Below are 20,131 nucleotides of genomic sequence, written 5' to 3' on the forward strand. Positions count from 1 at the left end.
ATAATCTATGTATTGATATGAAAATCTTCATTCCTGAGTAAAACAAATAAATTTTAAAAATATAGGCATACAGTATTATATATAAATTCTTACGAAACAAAACGAAAAAGAGCAGAATACCTTTCCCATAGAAGAAAACAGCTTCTTATACTTTAAGAAAAACCACATTTGTAATATTTAAGTAAAATGCAGGCTTTTTTTTCCTGTTAATTTTTATTACTAAATAAAACTTGCTTAGTATTTAAAGAAATGTACATAGAAGTATAGGAAATAAGAAACTCAAGTACATCTTTTACCCTCTTCTCTCCCTTCCCTCACTGTTACCACCCTCCAGAGGTAAATACTGTAAACATTTCGGTCCAAACCCTACCCTCACATTTTTCTATGCATACACACAAGATACTTTAAGAAATACAAAATGCGATGCTCCTCTGCCTTTATCTTTTTAAGGAAGGTTTTAATTACTGTATATAGGCATACAGAAAAGTTCACAAGTCGTAACTGTTCAGCTTCCTGTGGCTGGACTGCGGGTGTTGGCACTTTGCAAAAACTCAGGGAGCTGATTGGCTCGGAGTGAGCTAGCGCTGTTTTGGGGCGGGGAAACCGGAGCCCCGGACCGCTAGCGGAGCCAGCCTGCAGTAGCCCGGGGGCGCTCCCTGGCCGGAGGAGTCCTCCGTCCCGCCGCGAGGCTGCAGCGGGACCACAGCAGAGGCGCAGGTCTGGGGAGGCCCCGCCGCCCGCGCCGAGATGTGGAATCCCCTTCACGAAGCCGACTCGAGCTTTGCGGCTTGGCGCCGCCCGCGCTGGCTGTGCGTCGGGGCGCTGGCGCTGGCCGCCGGCCTCTTGATCGTCGGCTTCCTCTTCGGTACGGGCGGGCTGGGCTCGCGCGCGCCGGAGCCTACTGCGCAGCCCCGCGGTTCCCGGGACTCGCAGGCCGCCTGTAGAGCGCGGTCCTGTGGCGCGTTCCCCTCCGGGGGGCGGAAAGTGGGGACCGGCCCCCGCGAGTCAGCTGAGGGGGGCGCTGGGTTGGGTTCTGGACAGTCACCCCGGGTAAGGAGTGGAGCGCAGAGCCCATGAAACTGGACTTCAGCAGGTCCCACCCGCTCGAGCCCTGTGAGCAATTGGTAAGTCTTAGGACGTACTCCCGCAGGTCAGCGGCGGCAGTTGAACCAGGTCGTCCAGGGAGCTTTGCAGGCAGGGACTCTTTAGTGTTGCCCGGGCTACTTCATGTATACAGTAGGTAAACGTCCGGGCATTGCTGCACGGGACTCTTTTCCGTCCTCATACCGTCGTCCTTGCGAGTTACGTAATTAGGGGAACACGTGGGAACTGGCTGTTACTGGCAGCGCTCTGAACAGATCTTTGCCTGTAAGTGTTCTGCGGCGTTCTCTGTGTACCGATTCGCACACTTAGCCCAACTTCCATAAAAACTAGGGGCATCACAGACCAGCTCAGACTCTTACATTTTCATTTGGACTCTGTTACTTTTTCGTGGCTTTGAACAGTTTATCATGACTCTCTTCGCCTCCGTTTTCCAATCTTTATGATGAGGAGAATTTCTGGAATTTATTCGGAATAGCAAATGAAGTAGCACCAGAACCCTCTAGCCCAGTATTGGGGCGTTGGCACTTTTCCTAGTGCCTTCTTGGTGAGGAGATGCTTCTCATTGGACGTTGGTGCACAGGTCCAGCCTAATGTCGTTCACCCCTGCTCTGAATTCTGGATTCTCCTTCTGGGATTAAGAAGACCAGGCATAGACCAGCAACCTTGACTCAATCCAGCACTCTTTTTGGCTTGCTGTGTGACTTCTGGGGTGACTAAGACTTCTGAGCTTCACTCTGCTTATAACTAACGTATGGATGTTAGTAACCACCCCCACCCCCAGGGTTGTTGTGGGGTTTGCATGAGATAGGCGCTCAGTAATTAGGACACAGTTCAAGTTGAGTTTCAATAGTCTCAGCTGTAAAATAGAGTTGGGAAATAGAGTTGGTAAGGCTGGCACAGGGATTAAAAACTGCATTTCATGGTGGCAATCTTATTCTTCCTACTGTTGCCCACAGCCCCTTCCGTCCGTGTACACTGCTCAGTGGCTGACACCAAATAGGTTCTTTTTTTTTCTTTTTTTTTTTTAACGTTTATTCATTTTTGAGAGAGAGAGAGAGAGAGTGAGTGAGGGAGGGGCAGAGAGTGAGGCAGACACAATCTGAGGCAGGCTCAGGGCTCTGAGCTGTCAACACAGATCCCCATGCAGGGCTCAAACTCACGAACTGTGAGAACATGACCTGAGCCAAAGTTGGACACCTGACCGACTGAGCCACCCAGGCGTCCCCTGAATAGGTTCTTTATTAGGACTTGTTAATTTTTTCCCTAAGATTCTCTGCTCTCCACTCTCCCACAGGCCTCCCACCTCTTCATTTTGTTCATTTTTTTCAGCTCTCAATTCAAGCATTTCATCCCCAATGAATACTTCCCTGATTCCACACTCTAACCCAAGTCCTTTTGTTTTATGTACCGGTGGAATTAAATTTCCATTTGCTGCCAACCATTTATTTCAGTATGTATATATGGGTGTGTGTATGTATGTATATGATTTGTAACTGTAAAGTTCCAAGAAAGCTGGGTGGGTGATTTTGGTAACCATTTTATGCCAAGATCATATCATTCTTCCAAATAAACTCTGTAAAGATACCCCATTTCCCTCAGTAGTGGGCATCTTGCAAAGCCATTGGGAAAACTAAACTGTAGTTTCCTTGTAGCTTTCTAAAGTCCAGCGTCTCCAGCCTGCTTCAACTGGAAACAGACTCTCAATACATTTTGTTTGAGTTTGGGAAACAGAACAAATGACAAGTCTGAGTTTCCTTCACTGAAATAATTTATGTACTTGAAATAGATTCATAATTAATTCATTATAAACATTTACTAAGTGCTTATTCTCAGCACAGGGGCAGTCACTGGAAATAGAAGGTTTCAGAAGAAAGTAGGTGGATCTCCTTTTTTCCTTAACCTTTAAGAGATTTTCTTTATCACCCTTAGTTGAAACATATTTTAGTAGTCCTTTTCTTATAAAACATTCTTTAAAGAATAACAGCAATATTCGTCATTGAAATTGTATTAAAAAATATGTTGTGACTGATCTGTATTTTCGAAGTGTTTGCATGATTATTTTCCAGTGGAAGTGGGCAAGAGAAATTACACTCCAGAAGACTGGACGTCATTGATAATTTGTGTTTTACATGATAGATACAGTAATGAGGAAAAGTAGGTCCTGTCAATGAGCTCATGTCTCATTCCTATATTTGCATATATTTTACAGGATGGTTTATAAAATCCTCCAGTGAACCTACTAAGATTGTTCCACAGCCTAATGTGAAGAAGGCATTTTTGGATGAATTGAAAGCTGAGAACATCAAGAGGTTCTTATAGTAAGCATATACTTGAGAGTTTATATGGATAATTTGTTGGAAAATTGTTATTCTGTTTGGAAATATTGATCCAATATTTCATATATAGGAGCTGAGTTTTTAAAAGAAGTTTTATTTGTTGAAAATCTTGTATCATATTTCATCTAGAGAGGATTATACTTTAAGCTAAACTGTACCACAAGAGCCATTTTTGAGGAGGACCCAGCAAACTTGTCTGTGAAGGACCAGCCCCTGTCACAACTACTCTGCTCTGCTATTGTAGCAAGAAGCAGCCATTGAAAATACATAAATAAGAATGGCAGTTTCAGTAAAACTTTATTTATGGGCACTATAATTTGAATGTCATATAATTTATAGGTCACTATATATATATACACACACACACACACATATGTGTGTATATATATATATATATATATATATACACACATACACACACATATGTGTGTATATATATATATATATATATATATACACATACACATACACATACACTACCTATTTAAAATATAATAACCATTTTTAGCTTGTGGAGTGTACAGAAACAAGTTAACTGGATCTGGTCGGGGGAACATAGTTTGATGACTGCCGTTTTAAAAGACATTATATTCTAGTCAAAAGAATAAATCTGGATTTTGGACTTGGATATACTTCAGTTTAAATTCCATCTTTGCCTATTGACAGTAAAATCACTAGGGGTGAATACTTAACTTTCCTGAGCTCGCATTTCCACCGCTATAAAGTGGGGACCATAATATTGTTGTGACAAGGATGATTAGAGAGCATATATGTGACAGGGTTTGCAAACTAGCTCCCTAGTTCCTGAAATAGCTATCTGTAGTGTAAAGCAAAAGATGTAAATGAGTAAACTTAAAGAGTATTTGCAAAGCAACTAAAAATAAAACACTTGTGTAGGATGATTGTATGTAATTGATTAGAACACTTAGGTTTTTCAAAGCAGAATACTTGAAGTCCCTATTAGTGATTGAAGGATTCCTTAGTGGATAAAAGTTACGATTTTATATAAAGGGAAGTTATGTATATATACACATATATTTACGTGCACACATATAATAAGCATAAGTGTGCACACATGATCCTACATACATATGTCTGTTTTAATTACAATAGAATTAAAGCCATAAATAAACATTTGCTAGGGCACCTTCTAGGTGTTTGGAAGGGCCATTTCAAGTGAGAGACCCTGAAGCTTAAATTTTGTGGAAATTCCTCCTCTGACTCTTGGACGTACTTCACTATAATTATGTATAATAGATACAATAAAAGTGGAGGTCCGGCAAAATACAATCTCCTTCCTAGACAGAGATGCTGTCGCTGCTGCTTCCTTCTTCCTTTCCTAACCTGTGACATAGACTGACCAGCAAAGAAGAAAAATGAATGCCTTAATTTCTCTCTCTGGACCCTGAATAAAATGGAAGCAGTTTCTTAATTATTCCTCCTTGACCCTGACCAAGCTCCTCTGTTTGCAACTCAAGGAGTTTCACCATTAGCACAAAAGAAAGAGATTAAAACTTGATATTTTAGTTGGATCAACAACTTACTTGCAACACACCTCTTAATTGATTAAAATAATAAAAATTAGGAGCTGAAGTTTAATACCAGTTACCTAACTGAGCCACAGATCTTTGGGAAGTAGTGAGGGAACTCCCCATATACAGATGAGAAAATGAAGATTTAGCCAGGATTACATAATTTAGTGGCAAAACCTCAAATACACTCCTTGTAGGATTTTATGCCAGTTAATTTATTTATCATTGGAAATGGATTTTTTCCCACTCTTCATTAGGATTTGCTTTGCTCCAAATGAGTGGGTTCTAGCCCTGCTTGTAGCACAGTGTAGTATCCTAGTTGGTAATGACAAAACCGTTCCAAGGAATTTCACTCATAATAGCCAGGTCTGATAATAATCCATCCTCTTCCCTCCCTCCCTCCCTCCCTCCCTCCCTCTTTCTTGGTGGTGGGGAGAGCAGGTTCAAGACTCCCCATTGGCAAGTGTTCTTTTTTCTTTTTAAAAAACATTTTTTTGTGTGTAAACTCTACCCTCAACATGGGGCTCGAACTCAACGATGCCGATATTAAGAGTCACATGCTCTACTGATGGAGCCAGCCAGACACCCCATTTCTTAGATGCAGGGACAGAGTTATCACTGTGACTTCAGAAAATATGCATAATCTGCATCCATTTTACTTATGTTACAGTTTGCCATCTGTGTAATGTAGAAAAAAATAGCACCATGCTGGCTCTTTTTCTCTTTTCTCTGCAGGTATACGTTGAAGGGATATAGAGACACCTCAGCTGCCTGTTAAGATTGTGTATTTCTGTTACTACATTTTGTAAATATGCATTAGAAACTTTGTGTAAGAGGTTGTATGGGAGCAAGAATGACCTGTGCCCTTCAAGGTCCTTCTACCAGGACTAAGAATCAAATTGACACAAACAGATTAACAGGAGGAAATCAAATTTAATAGCATACGTACAGGGATTCCACACAGACATGGAAATTCCAAAGCAGGACAAAATGAGTATACATAGATGTGTGCCCTGCCTATACAGAGGGATCACCCAGATCAAATTTATCTCTGCTAGTAACCCTTATTTGGGGAAAGACCACCAGTCTCAATTCTCCTGTGTTGTTAAGGGAGGGACAAAACTTTCTTTTGAGCCTGTAGGGTCTTGATTGCCTTCAGCTCAGAATAATCATGCCACAATGGCCCATCTTGGGGCAGCCCACCTTTGGCCCCTAGGGTGTTAAGCCCTTAAACATTTTTTGAATGAGGATTTTAATACCATCTTTGTAAACATAACTTAAATTATTTTAATGGAGTTATAAAAATTAACAAAAACTCCATTTTTTTTAAAAAATTGGAAGTTATTCTTGGCAGTTGATTTTTCAGTCAAGAATTCAGATACACAGTAAAATTAAGTATTTGAAGGTGGAATCATCATAGCCATGTTACCTATTTATTAGTTTGTTTTTTTTTTTTAAACTCACTATACGGATGGACATGTGCTAATTTTAGGAAGACCTACATATTCAGAACCAGAAGTTCATGAAGCTCAAGAAGTTCATGATCTAGAAATAAATATCTTTTTATGATACGTGATGCATTGTCATATGGATTTTTTTTCCTTTAAGTGGTTTAAGATGAAAATACAAATGAGCTGAATTTTCAGAGAAACAACACATTTCCACAAAAGAAAAATTTAAACAAAAAGCACCACTCTATAGATATATTAAACGAGAGATTAATAAACTCATGACAGTATTTTTGGTGGCTAAAATTTTGGCTGCATAGTTTATTAATTAAAGATATTCCTGGTCAGGCTAATTATCATCATTGATTTTTAAGTGTATTACTATGCATGATGAATGGAGTACAAGAGATTCAGTCTGAACTTGTGTAAATATTTTTAGATTATTCCTTAATGAAAATACTTTATACAGGTTGCTAATCAAAAGGTTTCTCACTTGGCTCTAACTTTCAGTCTTTAAAAATAAATGTGATTATCAATCATTCTTGGCACGTCACAGCTTGGTATTTTGTAGGAAAATAATTTTTACCTCCCAAATATATTTTACACAGTGAAATAAAGAAATAATTCCATAAAAGTTATAAGATGCATGAGTCTTAAGGAAAGATATGATACTTTCCTCATTTACTATATGGGGACACGTCCAAAGGATCGCACATAACAATTCTCTACAAAGATCAGTTTCTCCAGTTTTTCCTTTAATGAGTACAAATTACAGAATGAAACCTTCAAAATACACTTTGAGGATCTATTTGATGCAATAATAGTGCTGCTTTGTTTTTTTTTAACGTATCACATTTCAAAGCAATTTTTAGATGTAAATCTGCCTTACTTGGTTGTTCATTTGGGATGCTGGCTGACTAAACATTAATTTCTAACCACTTTCGATTTTTGTTCACCAGTAATTTTACACGGATGCCACATTTAGCAGGAACAGAACAAAACTTTCAGCTTGCAAAGCAAATTCAATCCCAGTGGAAAGAATTTGGCCTGGATTCTGTTGAGTTAGCCCATTATGATGTCCTGTTGTCCTATCCAAATAAGATTCATCCCAACTACATCTCAATAATTGATGAAGACGGAAATGAGGTAAAAAAAAAAAAAAAAAAAAAAAGGGAGAGATAGAAACTACCCTCATCTCTATTTTTTTCAAGTACCTTTTATGAAAGAATGGCCCTATACCATCTCTAATTATTGATAGAAATTAATATTATTGAAACTTGTGAATGTTTTTCATATCTCATTACCAGTATCAGCTATTTTCCTATGATGTTTGAATTTAATGTGATGTTGGAAAAATTATGAGAAATTAATGCTTGATGACAGTTGTATTTTCTGTTTTTTTAGTATTGCCTACTAATATATAGTAATATATTAGTACTTCCAAGCAACTAAAATAAACACGTTTTTGATAGGTTCAGACTGTAAAAGAAACTGCATAAGTTTGGGGCTATCAGGAAACTCAGGACACCTGGTGTACAGTTTGAGTCATTAGGTTTTTACTGGTATTTAATGATATGTCTCCTAGGATCATGTGTTCAGCTCTGTGCCCAGAACTTGGATGTGGCATTTGAAGGAGAAGAGTTTGGATGGCAAGTCTGTAGAAGGATATCTAAAGAATATACAATTTTGTTTGCAAGTTAGGGTACATACTTGAGAAAGAAGAGATAATACAAGTAACTGAGGTATATCTCATCGTGATATATATTCAATATGAAGGCTTATAAAATAAAACTCATACCTTTAATCCTATTTAGCATACCTTAGTTTTAAAGCTACTATATCTTAACTAAAATAACCTCTTTTAATCTAGATAGTTTCCTTCAGCCCTTTTGTTAGCTGGGCCTTCTAAATATGTCCAGCTTGATCAGTGAACTGAAAATGTCATGTGATTTAAATATATATAGATTTAAAAAAATTTCATAATATGTCAATCACCTTCTATCAACTAATGAATCAATCTTTTAATGGCTAATATGCTGTTAGTTTTGTAGCCAGTCATATAATCCCATGCTAAATTTCCTAACATGATTCAAAATTTTCATATTAGCTACTTTTTAAAATTATACTAGTTAATAGTTTATCTTTTTAAAATATTAATCTCAAAATTTAAAAAGTATTTTTAAAAAAGGTGTGTAGAATATCAGTGTACAGCATATGGTCCCATAACATTTGTTAAATAAGGTATCATATCTATCTATATATAATCGAGTACTAAGCAGTCTATAAAAGTGTATTTAGGGAAATTGTTTAATGATAAAATATTATGTTAAAAAATATATACATATACTTAAACCTTTGTCTTGATCTGTCAAATTTGGGATTATCTATATACAATGAGGAAAATAGCAAACTTGCAGTTCTTTTTTCCTTCTTTGCTTTTATTATTCCATTTCATTATTTGTTTTTGCTATTATAAGCATTTATTAAATTCCTCAAGCCTGTCACATAACATAAAGGTATCATGTAGAAATTTCATTTCGGAGATTTTCTTGAATGGTGTCAGCTCTCTCATTTGGGTTCCTAGACCAATTTCTACTGAGATGGCGAGTGTTTTCCCCACGCGTTCAATAAGCAATTCTCAGACACCAGTTGGGTTGTTCTAGAATTCGATTCAATTCTGACACTATTTACCTGGGGATTGCGTCAGATTCCATAGGTAAGAAGTCAGTCTTCTAAAAATGTCCCCTTCCACACTCATTCAGGATGCCACTTGAAAGCTTGGGTTGTTACTTGTGTTTCTGACCTACCTACTGGCTATAAACTGGAAGTTCCAAAGGCTCCCTCCAACTCAGGGTGTCAAGTGTAAGCAGGTTGTTACCTGTACTTCTGACAGACTGGGAGAAATCAGAGGTTCCCATGATCCCCTCCTCAGGTCTGATTAATTTGCTAGAGTGAATCAACATTTATAAAAACATTTTACATTTTAGATTACTGAGTTAGTACAGTAAAAGGACAGTAAATGACATGAAGCAATAGCCAGATGAAGAGATGCGTAGAGCACAGTATGTGGGAAAGAGCACAGAGCTTTCATGCCTTCTCTAGGAGTGCCAGTCTCCCCACACTCCCATGTGTTCACCAACCCAGAAGCTCTCTGAACCCTGTCCTTTGAGTTTTTATGGGCTTCATTACATAGGTGTGATGATTAAATCTTGGCTATTGGTGGTTGATCCAACTTCCAGGTCCTCTCCCTTCCCTGGTGGGAGGTGGGCAATGGGACGGAAAGTCCCAAGGCTCTAATCACAAAGTTGGTTCTCCTGGCCCACCTGACCCCATCCTTAGGTGAGGTCAAAAGTTACCTCGTTAGCCTAACAATAGACCCTTTGTTGCTCTCATCAGGAAATTCCTTTTAGGAGGTTTTAGGAGCTCAGTGCCAGAAAAGGAAAGAGGATCAAATATGTATTTATTGTAAATCACAATATCACACTGCCTAAAGCTTCCTCATTTTTTAAAAGCTATATCATTGGTTCATCTTCCTTTTTATTTTCATCCAAGTACACCTGAACGAAGAGTCACAGACTTCTCCAAGTGCCTTGCTTCCTCCCTATGTCCCTTTCCTGAAGCAGTTGCTATTCAACCATTGACACAAAATAAACAAACCTTTTAAAAACTTTTAAAGGAAAAGGAAAAGAGTTTTATTTGACCCCAAGTTAAGACAGCCGTGCAGGATACACAATCTTGCCAAAAGCAAAAGCAGCATTAGGGGAAAAAAAGAAGAGTATTAATCATATAATAAGAAGGTAGAAGGGCTTTAAATGCTGTATATAAGTAATTAGAAAAAAACTTAAAGGAAAAAACTGGTTAAAAACATAGTATGTCAGACTAAATAAAATCAGCTGTGTACTATTTTATAAGGAGTGACTTGAATGTAACATCACAGCAAGTTTGAAAGTAACAAAACAAAAAGAAATACCAAGCAAATACTGACTTAAAAAACTTGTCTATCTAGTAGTCAATTTTAGGGCAAAGTCAAAAACCTTATTAAGAGTTAGAGAGGGTTACTACATAAGTGTTTCAATTCATTTTTGTCTGTTAAAGAAAAAGATACAACAGGCCCAAAATGGAGTTAATTGTACTAAGCCCCACTTCAGCAAACCAAGATTTAATACCTAACCTAGTACAGTTTCAGCCTCTCCCAGGAATGTAGCCTTTGACTAGTCAATTTGGAATTACCTGGTCAGCACTAATGAGGTAATCCACCTGATTGACCCCTTATGTTCCCCAAAGGACAAAGATCAATAAGGAAAAAAAAATACAAGGAATGCATAAATAAATAGTATAAGGAGTAAAAAAGAGAGGCATATCTCTAGATGTTGCCGAAATTCAAAAAGATAAAAAAGTACTAGGAAGAAGTATGCCAACAATTCATAGATGAGATGAAATGCAAAATGGAAAAAAACATGAAAATTGACATAAGAATGCACTTTTAAAAATCCAAAGAGTTTTAGAACATTAAAGAAATTAAATCTGTAATTCAAAAATTCCCATAACTCAAAGCATCAAGACCAACTGGTTTTCCTTTAAGTGTGAAAGATTAAAGTGAAAGATCATTTTTGTAAAGATCATTTAAATACAGTACAACACAACTTATTTCAGAGAATATTAAATATTCAACTCATTTTTAAGGCAAGTATAATCTAGAAATTATAAGCCAACAAAGACATTGCAAAAATACTAGCCAAATGTGTAATATATATATAGATAGATAACATAATTATCATTATGAAAAAGAAAAACTTATATACTTATCTCAAAAGACATTCCCCCCCCCCTAAATATTTAACACAATGAAACATATATATATTCATGACAAAAACTCTTAGTAAACTTGGAAGTTAGTTGACATTACCTGATAAAGGTCACTGTAACTATCAAAATTGATGGTGAGACACTGAAAACATCCCCTTCAAGTTAAGCATATCTGTCACCACTTTTCAACATTGTACTTAATTAAGGTCCTGGCCAGTGCAGTGGAACAAAGGGTAATGGGAGACCAGGAGTGAACCTGTGTTGACTAACACAGTGACCTGCGTTATACTAACTAGAGCACCAAATATCTGCCTCTCCCGAGGCAATCTAAAATGAAGCCAAATCAACCACTACCCTCCAAAAATCCCCGCATTCTCCATATAGCCCATAATTTTTCCATGAGCCACATAAGGTACAAACTTATCTGAATCATTGGGCAAGATCACAAAAGAAACTGTAGTATAAAGTACAGTACAAATTCATATAGAAACACAGTCATTACATCAGCAAGTCTTTCAGCCAGTGGAGTATTCAAGTTGTTTTCATTCAATTTGCCTTTATGATAATCTCCAGTTTTACAGCATCACCAAATAAGTGGATTTTAGACCACGTTTATGAGTTATTCTAACAAGTAGGAGACACTTAAAAAAATTGTTTTTAATTTATTTTTGAGACAGAGAGAGACAGAGCATGATCAGGGGAGGGGCAGAGAGAGAGGGAGACACAGAATCTGAAGCAGGCTCCAGGCTTTGAGCTGTCGGCACAGAGCCAGATTCAGGGCTCGAACTCACAGACCAGACCGTGAGATCATGACCTGAGCTGGACTTAGATGCTTAACCAACTGAGCCACCCAGGCGCCCCTGAGTGGGAGACAAAAAGTCAAGGAAACAACTTTTTTTGGTGACTTTATCAAAAGGAGATTATATACCAGAGAGCATTGTTCTCTTTCCAAAATTCACTAATATAGCCTCAAATTATGTTTTCTGAATATAACCAAAATAATTTTGGTCCACAAATCTCTATTAACCTTTTGTGACATAAAAAAAAGGCAGTATATAGTTCAGTCTATATCATATGTTATCTCTACACAAAGATAAAATAATGTGTTTATATATTTAAAACATTTCTGGTAGAATCTATAGAACACTGGTCTTATATGTTGCCTGTGGAAGGAGGAACTTGTGTGTGTTGTGCAGAACAAAAATTGACAGTTTACCACACAGCTCTGCTCTGAATAGTCACAATGATTAAGCTACACTGGGAGATGGTGATAGTACAAAACCATTTGCAGGTGGGACCGAAGGACAAAAACAGAGCTGAGCTGTCACAATGTCAATAGAGAACACCTGAATCTGAAACACAGGCAATATGAGCTTGTGATTTAAAGAAATAGAAGTGAATATATAATTCAACTTATGGTTGTGATAAAATAAAGGGAATTTTCAACTCTTCATGTTTGTAGGCTCTGTCTCTGGGCTCCCAGAGAAGCTATACTTTAACATTTACTAAGATCAAAATGACTCGGCAAAACCTTAAAGTATGGCTCCATTTCTGCCCCAAGCACACACCGTACATCTGCTTTGTTAAAAATAAATAAGTAAATAACCAAAGAGAAGCATTCCAAACATAAGGATTAGAAAAAGAAAGAAACCTCCCTGGTTCCCACGAGATTAAAACTATACAGACTTGCATATACTAAAAATGTAAGATAAAGTCTGTAACTTTCTGGAATGTCCTAGGTCATGATGATTTCTAACTGTTTTTCCCTTTTTTTTTTTTTTTTTTTTTTTTGTCTTGGGTGGTTGATCTTACTAGTTTTATTTTTTAGTAGTCTGGAAACTAAAACATCCGATCCCTACTTAACAATGTCATAATTCAATCAATATTTCTACAATACAAATATCTTAGAATACTTTCACTTTGGTCATGCCCTATCAATTTATACCCAGAATTCTAATTCAACCTTATTCTTTTCAACTTGAATAATACTTGCTTTTATTATTACATACAGTCCATATTTATTCATTTTTTCCATATATTTGCGGTAACTTGCTTACCAATCTTTGAATCATATAAGAGCTTCTTTTAGAGGCTTTGTTTTGTTGAATGATACCTTTAGAAGTTTTCTTTGTTTTCAGTGAATGTCTGTTGGCTCCAAACAGTTACTTTTTGGTAGAAAATGTGTCTTTCATTTCATTTTCAAAAGGAAAGATGTTTTATGCATTATGCATTACGTTATTGAGATACCAGCTACCAATCTAATTTTTATTCTGTTTGGGTATCTTGTGTAATCTCTCTTTTGCAACTTTTAACATTAAGTATTATATTGAATATTACAGTTTAACTATGATGGGTCTGGATGTAGATTATTTTTTAGTTAGCTTGGTCAGGATTCATTGGACAGCCTGAATCCTAGAGTTCATAGTTTTTATCAGTTTGGAAAATTCTTAGTCATTATATATTCAAATTTAGCTCCTTCACATTCTTTCTATTCTCTTCTTTTACAAGTCCTCATATATACATCCAACAGGTTTATCTCTAGTGTATCTTCAATCCTGAAGGTTGTTGTATTTTGGAGACCCAGCTTTATGCAGGGGTCTCTTGTAAGACTCTATTATTTGGACCATCTCTAGACTTTCTTTAAACATCGTGTGCCCCTCTTTTGGGGTCCCAGGTTCCATTAGATTCAACTTTTAGTGCAACCTCTCAGGATTCCTGAGAATCCTGAAAATCCTGGAATGTGCCACTTTTTTGTCTTCTGAGTATTCCTTACTCCTCCCCCCCAATTCAATGATATGCTTAAAAACATAATATTTTATTTTTAGTTCAAGTGTGAATGTTGTTCACTGTGTCTAGGTACTATTAGATATGGATCTTCTTGAAATGTTTTTTTTTTATTGAAATGAATTTAGTATGTAATTTATTGCTAAATAATCATCTTAGCAATGTTATAAGGGACTAAATTTATAATACAATGCTACTTTTTATTTGGGTATTAACATTTCCTCCTAAATCAAACCTGGTGCTTTATAAGTCCTCTCTGGTTCTATAGTTTATTCTTCTGATGAAATCCTCACAACTTCCAGCACAGTGCTGGATATTTGATATGTATTTGCAAAATACTGAAGGATTGATTAACCCTGTACTGAAAAGGAAGAATATACACATTTTTTCCTTGTGTTTGACTTGTAGCAATCAAACTTTACCTGATTGACTTTTGATTATCGTATTTTGTTTTTCTAGATTTTTAACACATCATTATTTGAACCACCTCCTCCAGGATATGAAAATGTTTCAGATGTTGTGCCACCTTTTAATGCCTTCTCCCCGCAGGGAATGCCAGAGGTAAAAATGCAATATGATGAAATAAAAATAACAAACAGAATTCCTCATATATGCAGGCAACAATTAAACAGTTATAAGATTTTTCATATAATCCAAATTTACCCCTTTTTTACAGTTAAGAAACTAGAATTTCTTTGTAAGAAAAGGACTATTAGTTTTGTTGACTGTTTTTAAAGATAAAATTTACTCCAATGAGATGCAGAAATGCAAAATGTACATTTATTGACTTTTGACAAATGCGTATACCTATGTAATCCAAACCCCTTAACACACAAAATATTACAGTCACTTCAGAATGTACCTTTATGACCTTTCTCAATCGGTATTACACAGACTCCCAGTCAGTCATTCAATTTGTTTTTGCCACCATTGATTAGTTTTGCCTATTCTAAAAATTCACCTAAATAGAATTGTATAGCATGTAATCATTTGTGTCCAGTTTCTTTCACTAAGCATAGAGTCTATGAGATTCCTGCGTTTTAGCATTTAGTTCATTCTTTTTTATTGCCAAGTAATTTTCATTGTATGAAAATACATTAATTACTACTGTTGCATGGCAGTGATTAGTTTTCAAAGAATTTGAATAAGAGTGTTGTTGCCATTTTCAAATAGGGAGCCTGGATGTCCATTCTAGAAAATTTTGTGTGGTCTACTCAATAAAGCAGTGTATTTAACTATCATCTGAAATTCTACAGTCAATCCGATTCTTGTGTGGTACTTTGTTGTTTAGAAGAAAGCTAAGAAAGGTAAATTTGAAAGAGTTGAATATAATTTATTTATATATTTTAACAATTATCTTTCCCATTAAAATATTTGACAGCAAGTAGATTCAATTTTGGATGTACTGGGTTGAGATGCCTAGGATATATGGTATATTTACAAGAAGTTGCTGATTGACAGTTGGGTATATTGAAATACCACCCGATAGAAGGGTAAGAGTTGGCTATTATTGGAAACATCCTAAGTAAAAAAATTGTATTTAGAGTTGAATATTTAAAAGTCTCTCTTCACCAATCAATGAGGATTTAATCCAAGAACATAAGGATTATTTAATATCAGGCAACAGTGCCATATTTTTTAATAAGAGAGAAAAATACTCTTTTTTATTTTCAGATGTATTGGCTTTACTGGCTTATTTATAATTTAAAAACACAAGATTTGAATCAAAGAATATTTTCTATTGATTTCATGAAACTTATTTCAAATGAATAGTTTACATCTTACCTAATGGTATAATATTAGAAAAATTCTTTCTAAAATTGGCACATAAATAGAATGCATACAATTGTAATTATTTTATGGTTGACCTGAGATGGAAATGTGGCATTTAACAATTGGAAATGAAGAGAGAGTGTATATTATTTTATTTTTAATTTATTTTTAATGTTTATTTATTTTTGAGAGACAGAGAGAGAGACAGAGTGCGAGGGAGGGGAGGGTCAGGGAGGGAGACACAGAATCCAAAGCATGCTCCAAGCTCTGAGCTGTCAGCACAGAGCCAGATGTGGGGCTTGAACCCATGAACTGTGAGATCATGACCTGAGCCGAAGTCGGACCCGTAACCAACTGAGCCACCCAGATGCCCCAAGATAGTATATTTTAGATCTCACGTGTCCTGACATCACTTAGACTTGTTCCTCAGGTTAAGGCGCCTTACCATCACGGGCCCATGTATGATCCCTAATTTAAATGTATTTTCTTTTCCTTTCATCTCTCATCCCTATCCTCGATCTCATTCCTTTCCCCTCCCCCCAGTGTATTTGTGTCCTTAGCAATGTACACAGTGTTCTTAAAAACATATGACTTTATTTTGTGTTTGATGTACTTTAAATTTCTATAGGTAGCATTATATTTTAGGTCTTACTTCATCTCTTACTATTTTCAATCAACGTCCTTTAAAAAATCTACCCTGTTGCTTTGTCAGAGCAGCTCATCACTTTTGCTGTCACCTATCATTTCATGATATGTGCACACCACATGTAACTTACCCATTCTTTTGGTTGCCAACACTGCTTTACTTTTAAGTCCTCATGACCACAGTGTTGCAGCAAGTAACCTCATACGTGTCCCTGTTTGGGCTTGCCAGGGTTTCTCTGTTCATGGTAAACCAGGTATGGGATTGCTGTTTTATAGGAATATTTAATTTCCCGACGTCCAGACTGTAGCAGTATTGCTTGCACTGACATCCTTTTTTTATATATTTTCATCAACACTTGGAATTATGTAACTTTATAATTTTTGCCCATCTAAGTGTTTTAATTTATTTTAATTCACATTTCTCTGATTACCAGTGAGGTTGCTTGTCTCTATACATAGTTATTTATTAGCTGTTCTGGTTTTTATTCTGTGCAATGACTACATATAGCCTTCTCCTTTTCCTGTTGAATTTCCGGCCTTTTTTCTTACTGAATTTAAGTATTTCTTAAATATTTTAATTATTTATTCAATATTGGTTTAAATATTATAAGTATCTTCTAATTTTTCACCTATTTCTTCATGTTATCTAAGCTTTCCTTTATTGAAAATATATCTTTAATTTTGATATTGCCCAATTGTTCTTATGTTTTCAAACTTTGGGTTTTCTTTATTAATTTTCCTCATTATTTACAGTGATAAATCTGTATAACCAGAATATATAAAAAATACTAATACATCATTATTTAAAAATAGCATTAATATTATCAGATTGGAGTTAAATATATATGGACAGATAGTATATAATAAGAGGAAATATAGCAAAAATTTTAATTTAAGATAGCCATAAAATATAAAATATACTTTAAAAGTCTTCAGTGAGTGTGAAGTAGTTGAAAAACACTGAAATTTATTGAGCAATGGAAATACTATGTATAAAGAAACAGATTATGGGGGCACCTGGGTGGCTGAGTTGGTTAAGCATTCTACTTCGGCTCAGGTCAAGGTCTCGCAGTTCCTGAGTTTGAGCCCCACTTCAGGCTCTGTGCTGATAGCTCAAAGCCTAGAGCCTGCTTCAGATTCTGTGTCTCCTTCTCTGCCCCTCTCTCATTCACGCTCTGTCTCTCTGTCTCTCTCTCTCCAAAGTAAACTTAAAAAAAAAAAAGAAACAGATTATGTTTCTAGATAAGAAGACAGAGTGTTATAAGGAGGAAATTATACCCACATTAGTATGTGGGCTTAATGTATAATCAGTTAAAATCCCCAAATACTTTTTGGACTTTGACAGAATTATTCTACTCCTAAGAGTCATAGAGATTATTAACTCATTTCTTTCAAGTAGATTTAAACTCTTCTAGATTAATGGAAAGCTAGAAGGATCCCCTGATTCCGCATGAGATTCTCGTTTGTGTTCAAATATTAGATGAATTTGCGGCTGGTGTGCTTCACTGGGTCACCTGTAACTCAGCTAGTGCACTGTTCTTTTTAAAATTATATATGTCTGTATGTGGGCTTAATATTTTTCACTGTAAGTTATCTTCGGATCTACATCTGAATTCTCCGGAGTGTAAAGTACGGGGCTCTGCTTTAGGCTATTTGAAATGAGCAATTTGACAATGTCTAATAAAAATATAATCTAAGGGTATCTGGGTGGCTCAGTCAGTTAAGCATCCAACTCTCGGTTTTCGGCTCAGGTCATGATCTCGGGCCTTTCTGGGTTCATGCCCCGTTTTGGGCTCTCTGCTGGCAGCATGGGGCCTGGTTGGGGTTCTCTCTCTCCACCTGTCTTTCTGTTTCTCCCCCACTCCCACCGTCTCTCTCAAAATAAACTTTAAAAATATATGTAATCTAATTTTTGGTTTTCAAACTTCAGCACATATCATGGTAATCGAGAAGGCTTATAAAACACAGGTTCTGGTTCCCACCTCGCTGAGTTTTGGAAGGTCTTCATAGTTTGTTCCCAGTAAGACTCCAGGCCTTGATTCTGTGGGTTTAACAACTATACTTTGGGAGCTGCATGTCTTTCCTCCCAGTTCTGTTTCAGCTAACAAGAACAGGAAGATGGAAGCTTGAAAGACATGGAAAATTCTAGGCTGACAGTGCAAGATTGTATTTATTCCCAGTCATAGAACAATGGTACAGTGTAAACTTTACAAGAAGGTCATTATCTGAAAACAAAGCTTTTTTCTAAATAACAGTGACAACTTGCATTTGTGAAGTGCCCAGAGGACATATCTATCACACTTGTGTTCATTTTCAAAGTGTCCTGTCATTTTTAAACCAATATCTTCTCCAATCCCACCTCCGTCATAATTTGTTCTGTGAGGATTACAGATTTATCAAAAGATAGCCACAATTTATAGACATTTTAGGAAGTAGTGTCCCCAAAGTTAGTGATACTAAATAGAGATACATTTCAAGTAGGACACTGACACTAAAACAAAATTCACTGAAATCAGATTGGTTAATGTCTCTATACTCACAGAATAAAAGCGAGAAGGCTAACAATTATAAATGAGACATACAGTGCTATCATTAATAGTGTATTAATATTGCATTGTCTGAAGAAGAAATACAGGAGCTAAAAGTAATCCCTTTACAGAAGTAAAGATTCAGATGTCACCTTCTCAGTAGACTTTCCTCTTTTTATTAACATTGCATCCACCCAAGTACTAGTTACTGTTTACCTATTCTATTTAAACTTTGAAAAAATTTTTGACAGCACTGATCACTTTTTAATATACCATATAATTTACTTACTTTTTAATTCATTATTATCTTTCTGCTTTTCACATAAATGTAAGTTCCTCCAAGGACAGGGATTTACTGTATCCCTAATTTTTTTTTTTAATGTTTATTTATTTTTGGGAGAGAGAGACGGAGTGTGAGCGAGGAAGGGACAGAGAGAGAAGGAGATGCAGAATCCGAAGCAGGCTCCAGGCTCTGAGTTGTCAGCACAGAGCCCAACACGGGGTTCGAATCCATGAACTGTGAGATCATGACCTGAGCCAAAGTCAGATGCTAACCAACTGAGCCACCCAGGTGCCCCTCTTTTTAAGTTTTTTAATTAATTTATTTATTTTTGATAGCAAGCAGAGGAGAGGCAGAGAGAGAGGGAGAAAGAAAGAGAATCCCAAGCAGGCCCCACACTGCTAGCATTGCTAAGTGCAGAGCCCAAACCCTGGTTCGAACCCAGGAACCATGAGACCATGACCTAAGCTGAAGTCAAGAGTCAGGTGCTTGACCAACTGAGCCTCCTAGGCACCCCAACAAATGACCTTCTTAATACCCATCACCCAATGTAGCCCATCTTCCACCAATCTCTCTCCATCAACCCTCAGTTTGTTCTCCATGGTTAAGAGTCTCTTGTGGTTTATTTCCCTCTCTCCTTTTCCCCTCCTCCCCCACCCCTTCCCATATGTTCATCTGTTTTGTTTCTTAAATTCCACATATGAGTAAAAGCATACATATATATATTCTTAATCAAGGGAAGTTGGGCAGTGATCAAGAAACGACTTCCAAGCATTCCCAGATTCTAGGTGACAGAAACCGAAGTGGAATTTAGTATGCTAAATATTCATTAAGAAGCATTCTCTTGGGATCAGTACCTGTGTCAGGGACGGAAAGGAAGCCAGATGGAGCAGAA

General features: G+C 36.6%; 1 protein-coding gene across 4 annotated transcripts in view; it reads left to right on the forward strand.

The window, feature by feature from the left end:
* Positions 1-602: 602 nt before the first annotated feature.
* Positions 603-20,131, forward strand: part of FOLH1 (folate hydrolase 1) — a 70,785-nt gene continuing 51,256 nt past the window's right edge. Inside the window, exons 1-4 of one of the 4 annotated variants that reach the window (XM_078433010.2) lie at positions 603-865; positions 3,314-3,422; positions 7,380-7,566; positions 14,470-14,571. In XM_078433010.2, the coding sequence (XP_078289136.2) occupies positions 748-865; positions 3,314-3,422; positions 7,380-7,566; positions 14,470-14,571 (516 nt within the window). In that variant the 5' untranslated portion in view covers positions 603-747. Of the gene's footprint in view, positions 866-994; positions 1,125-3,313; positions 3,423-7,379; positions 7,567-14,469; positions 14,572-20,131 lie in introns of those variants that run through there. The other 3 variants (XM_078433009.2, XM_060605394.3, XM_078433011.2) reach the window with 3 other exon arrangements.

The sequence above is a fragment of the Panthera onca genome, chromosome D1 (assembly GCF_046562875.1).
Source record: "Panthera onca isolate mPanOnc1 chromosome D1, mPanOnc1 haplotype 2, whole genome shotgun sequence".
Taxonomy (NCBI): Eukaryota; Metazoa; Chordata; class Mammalia; order Carnivora; family Felidae; genus Panthera; species Panthera onca.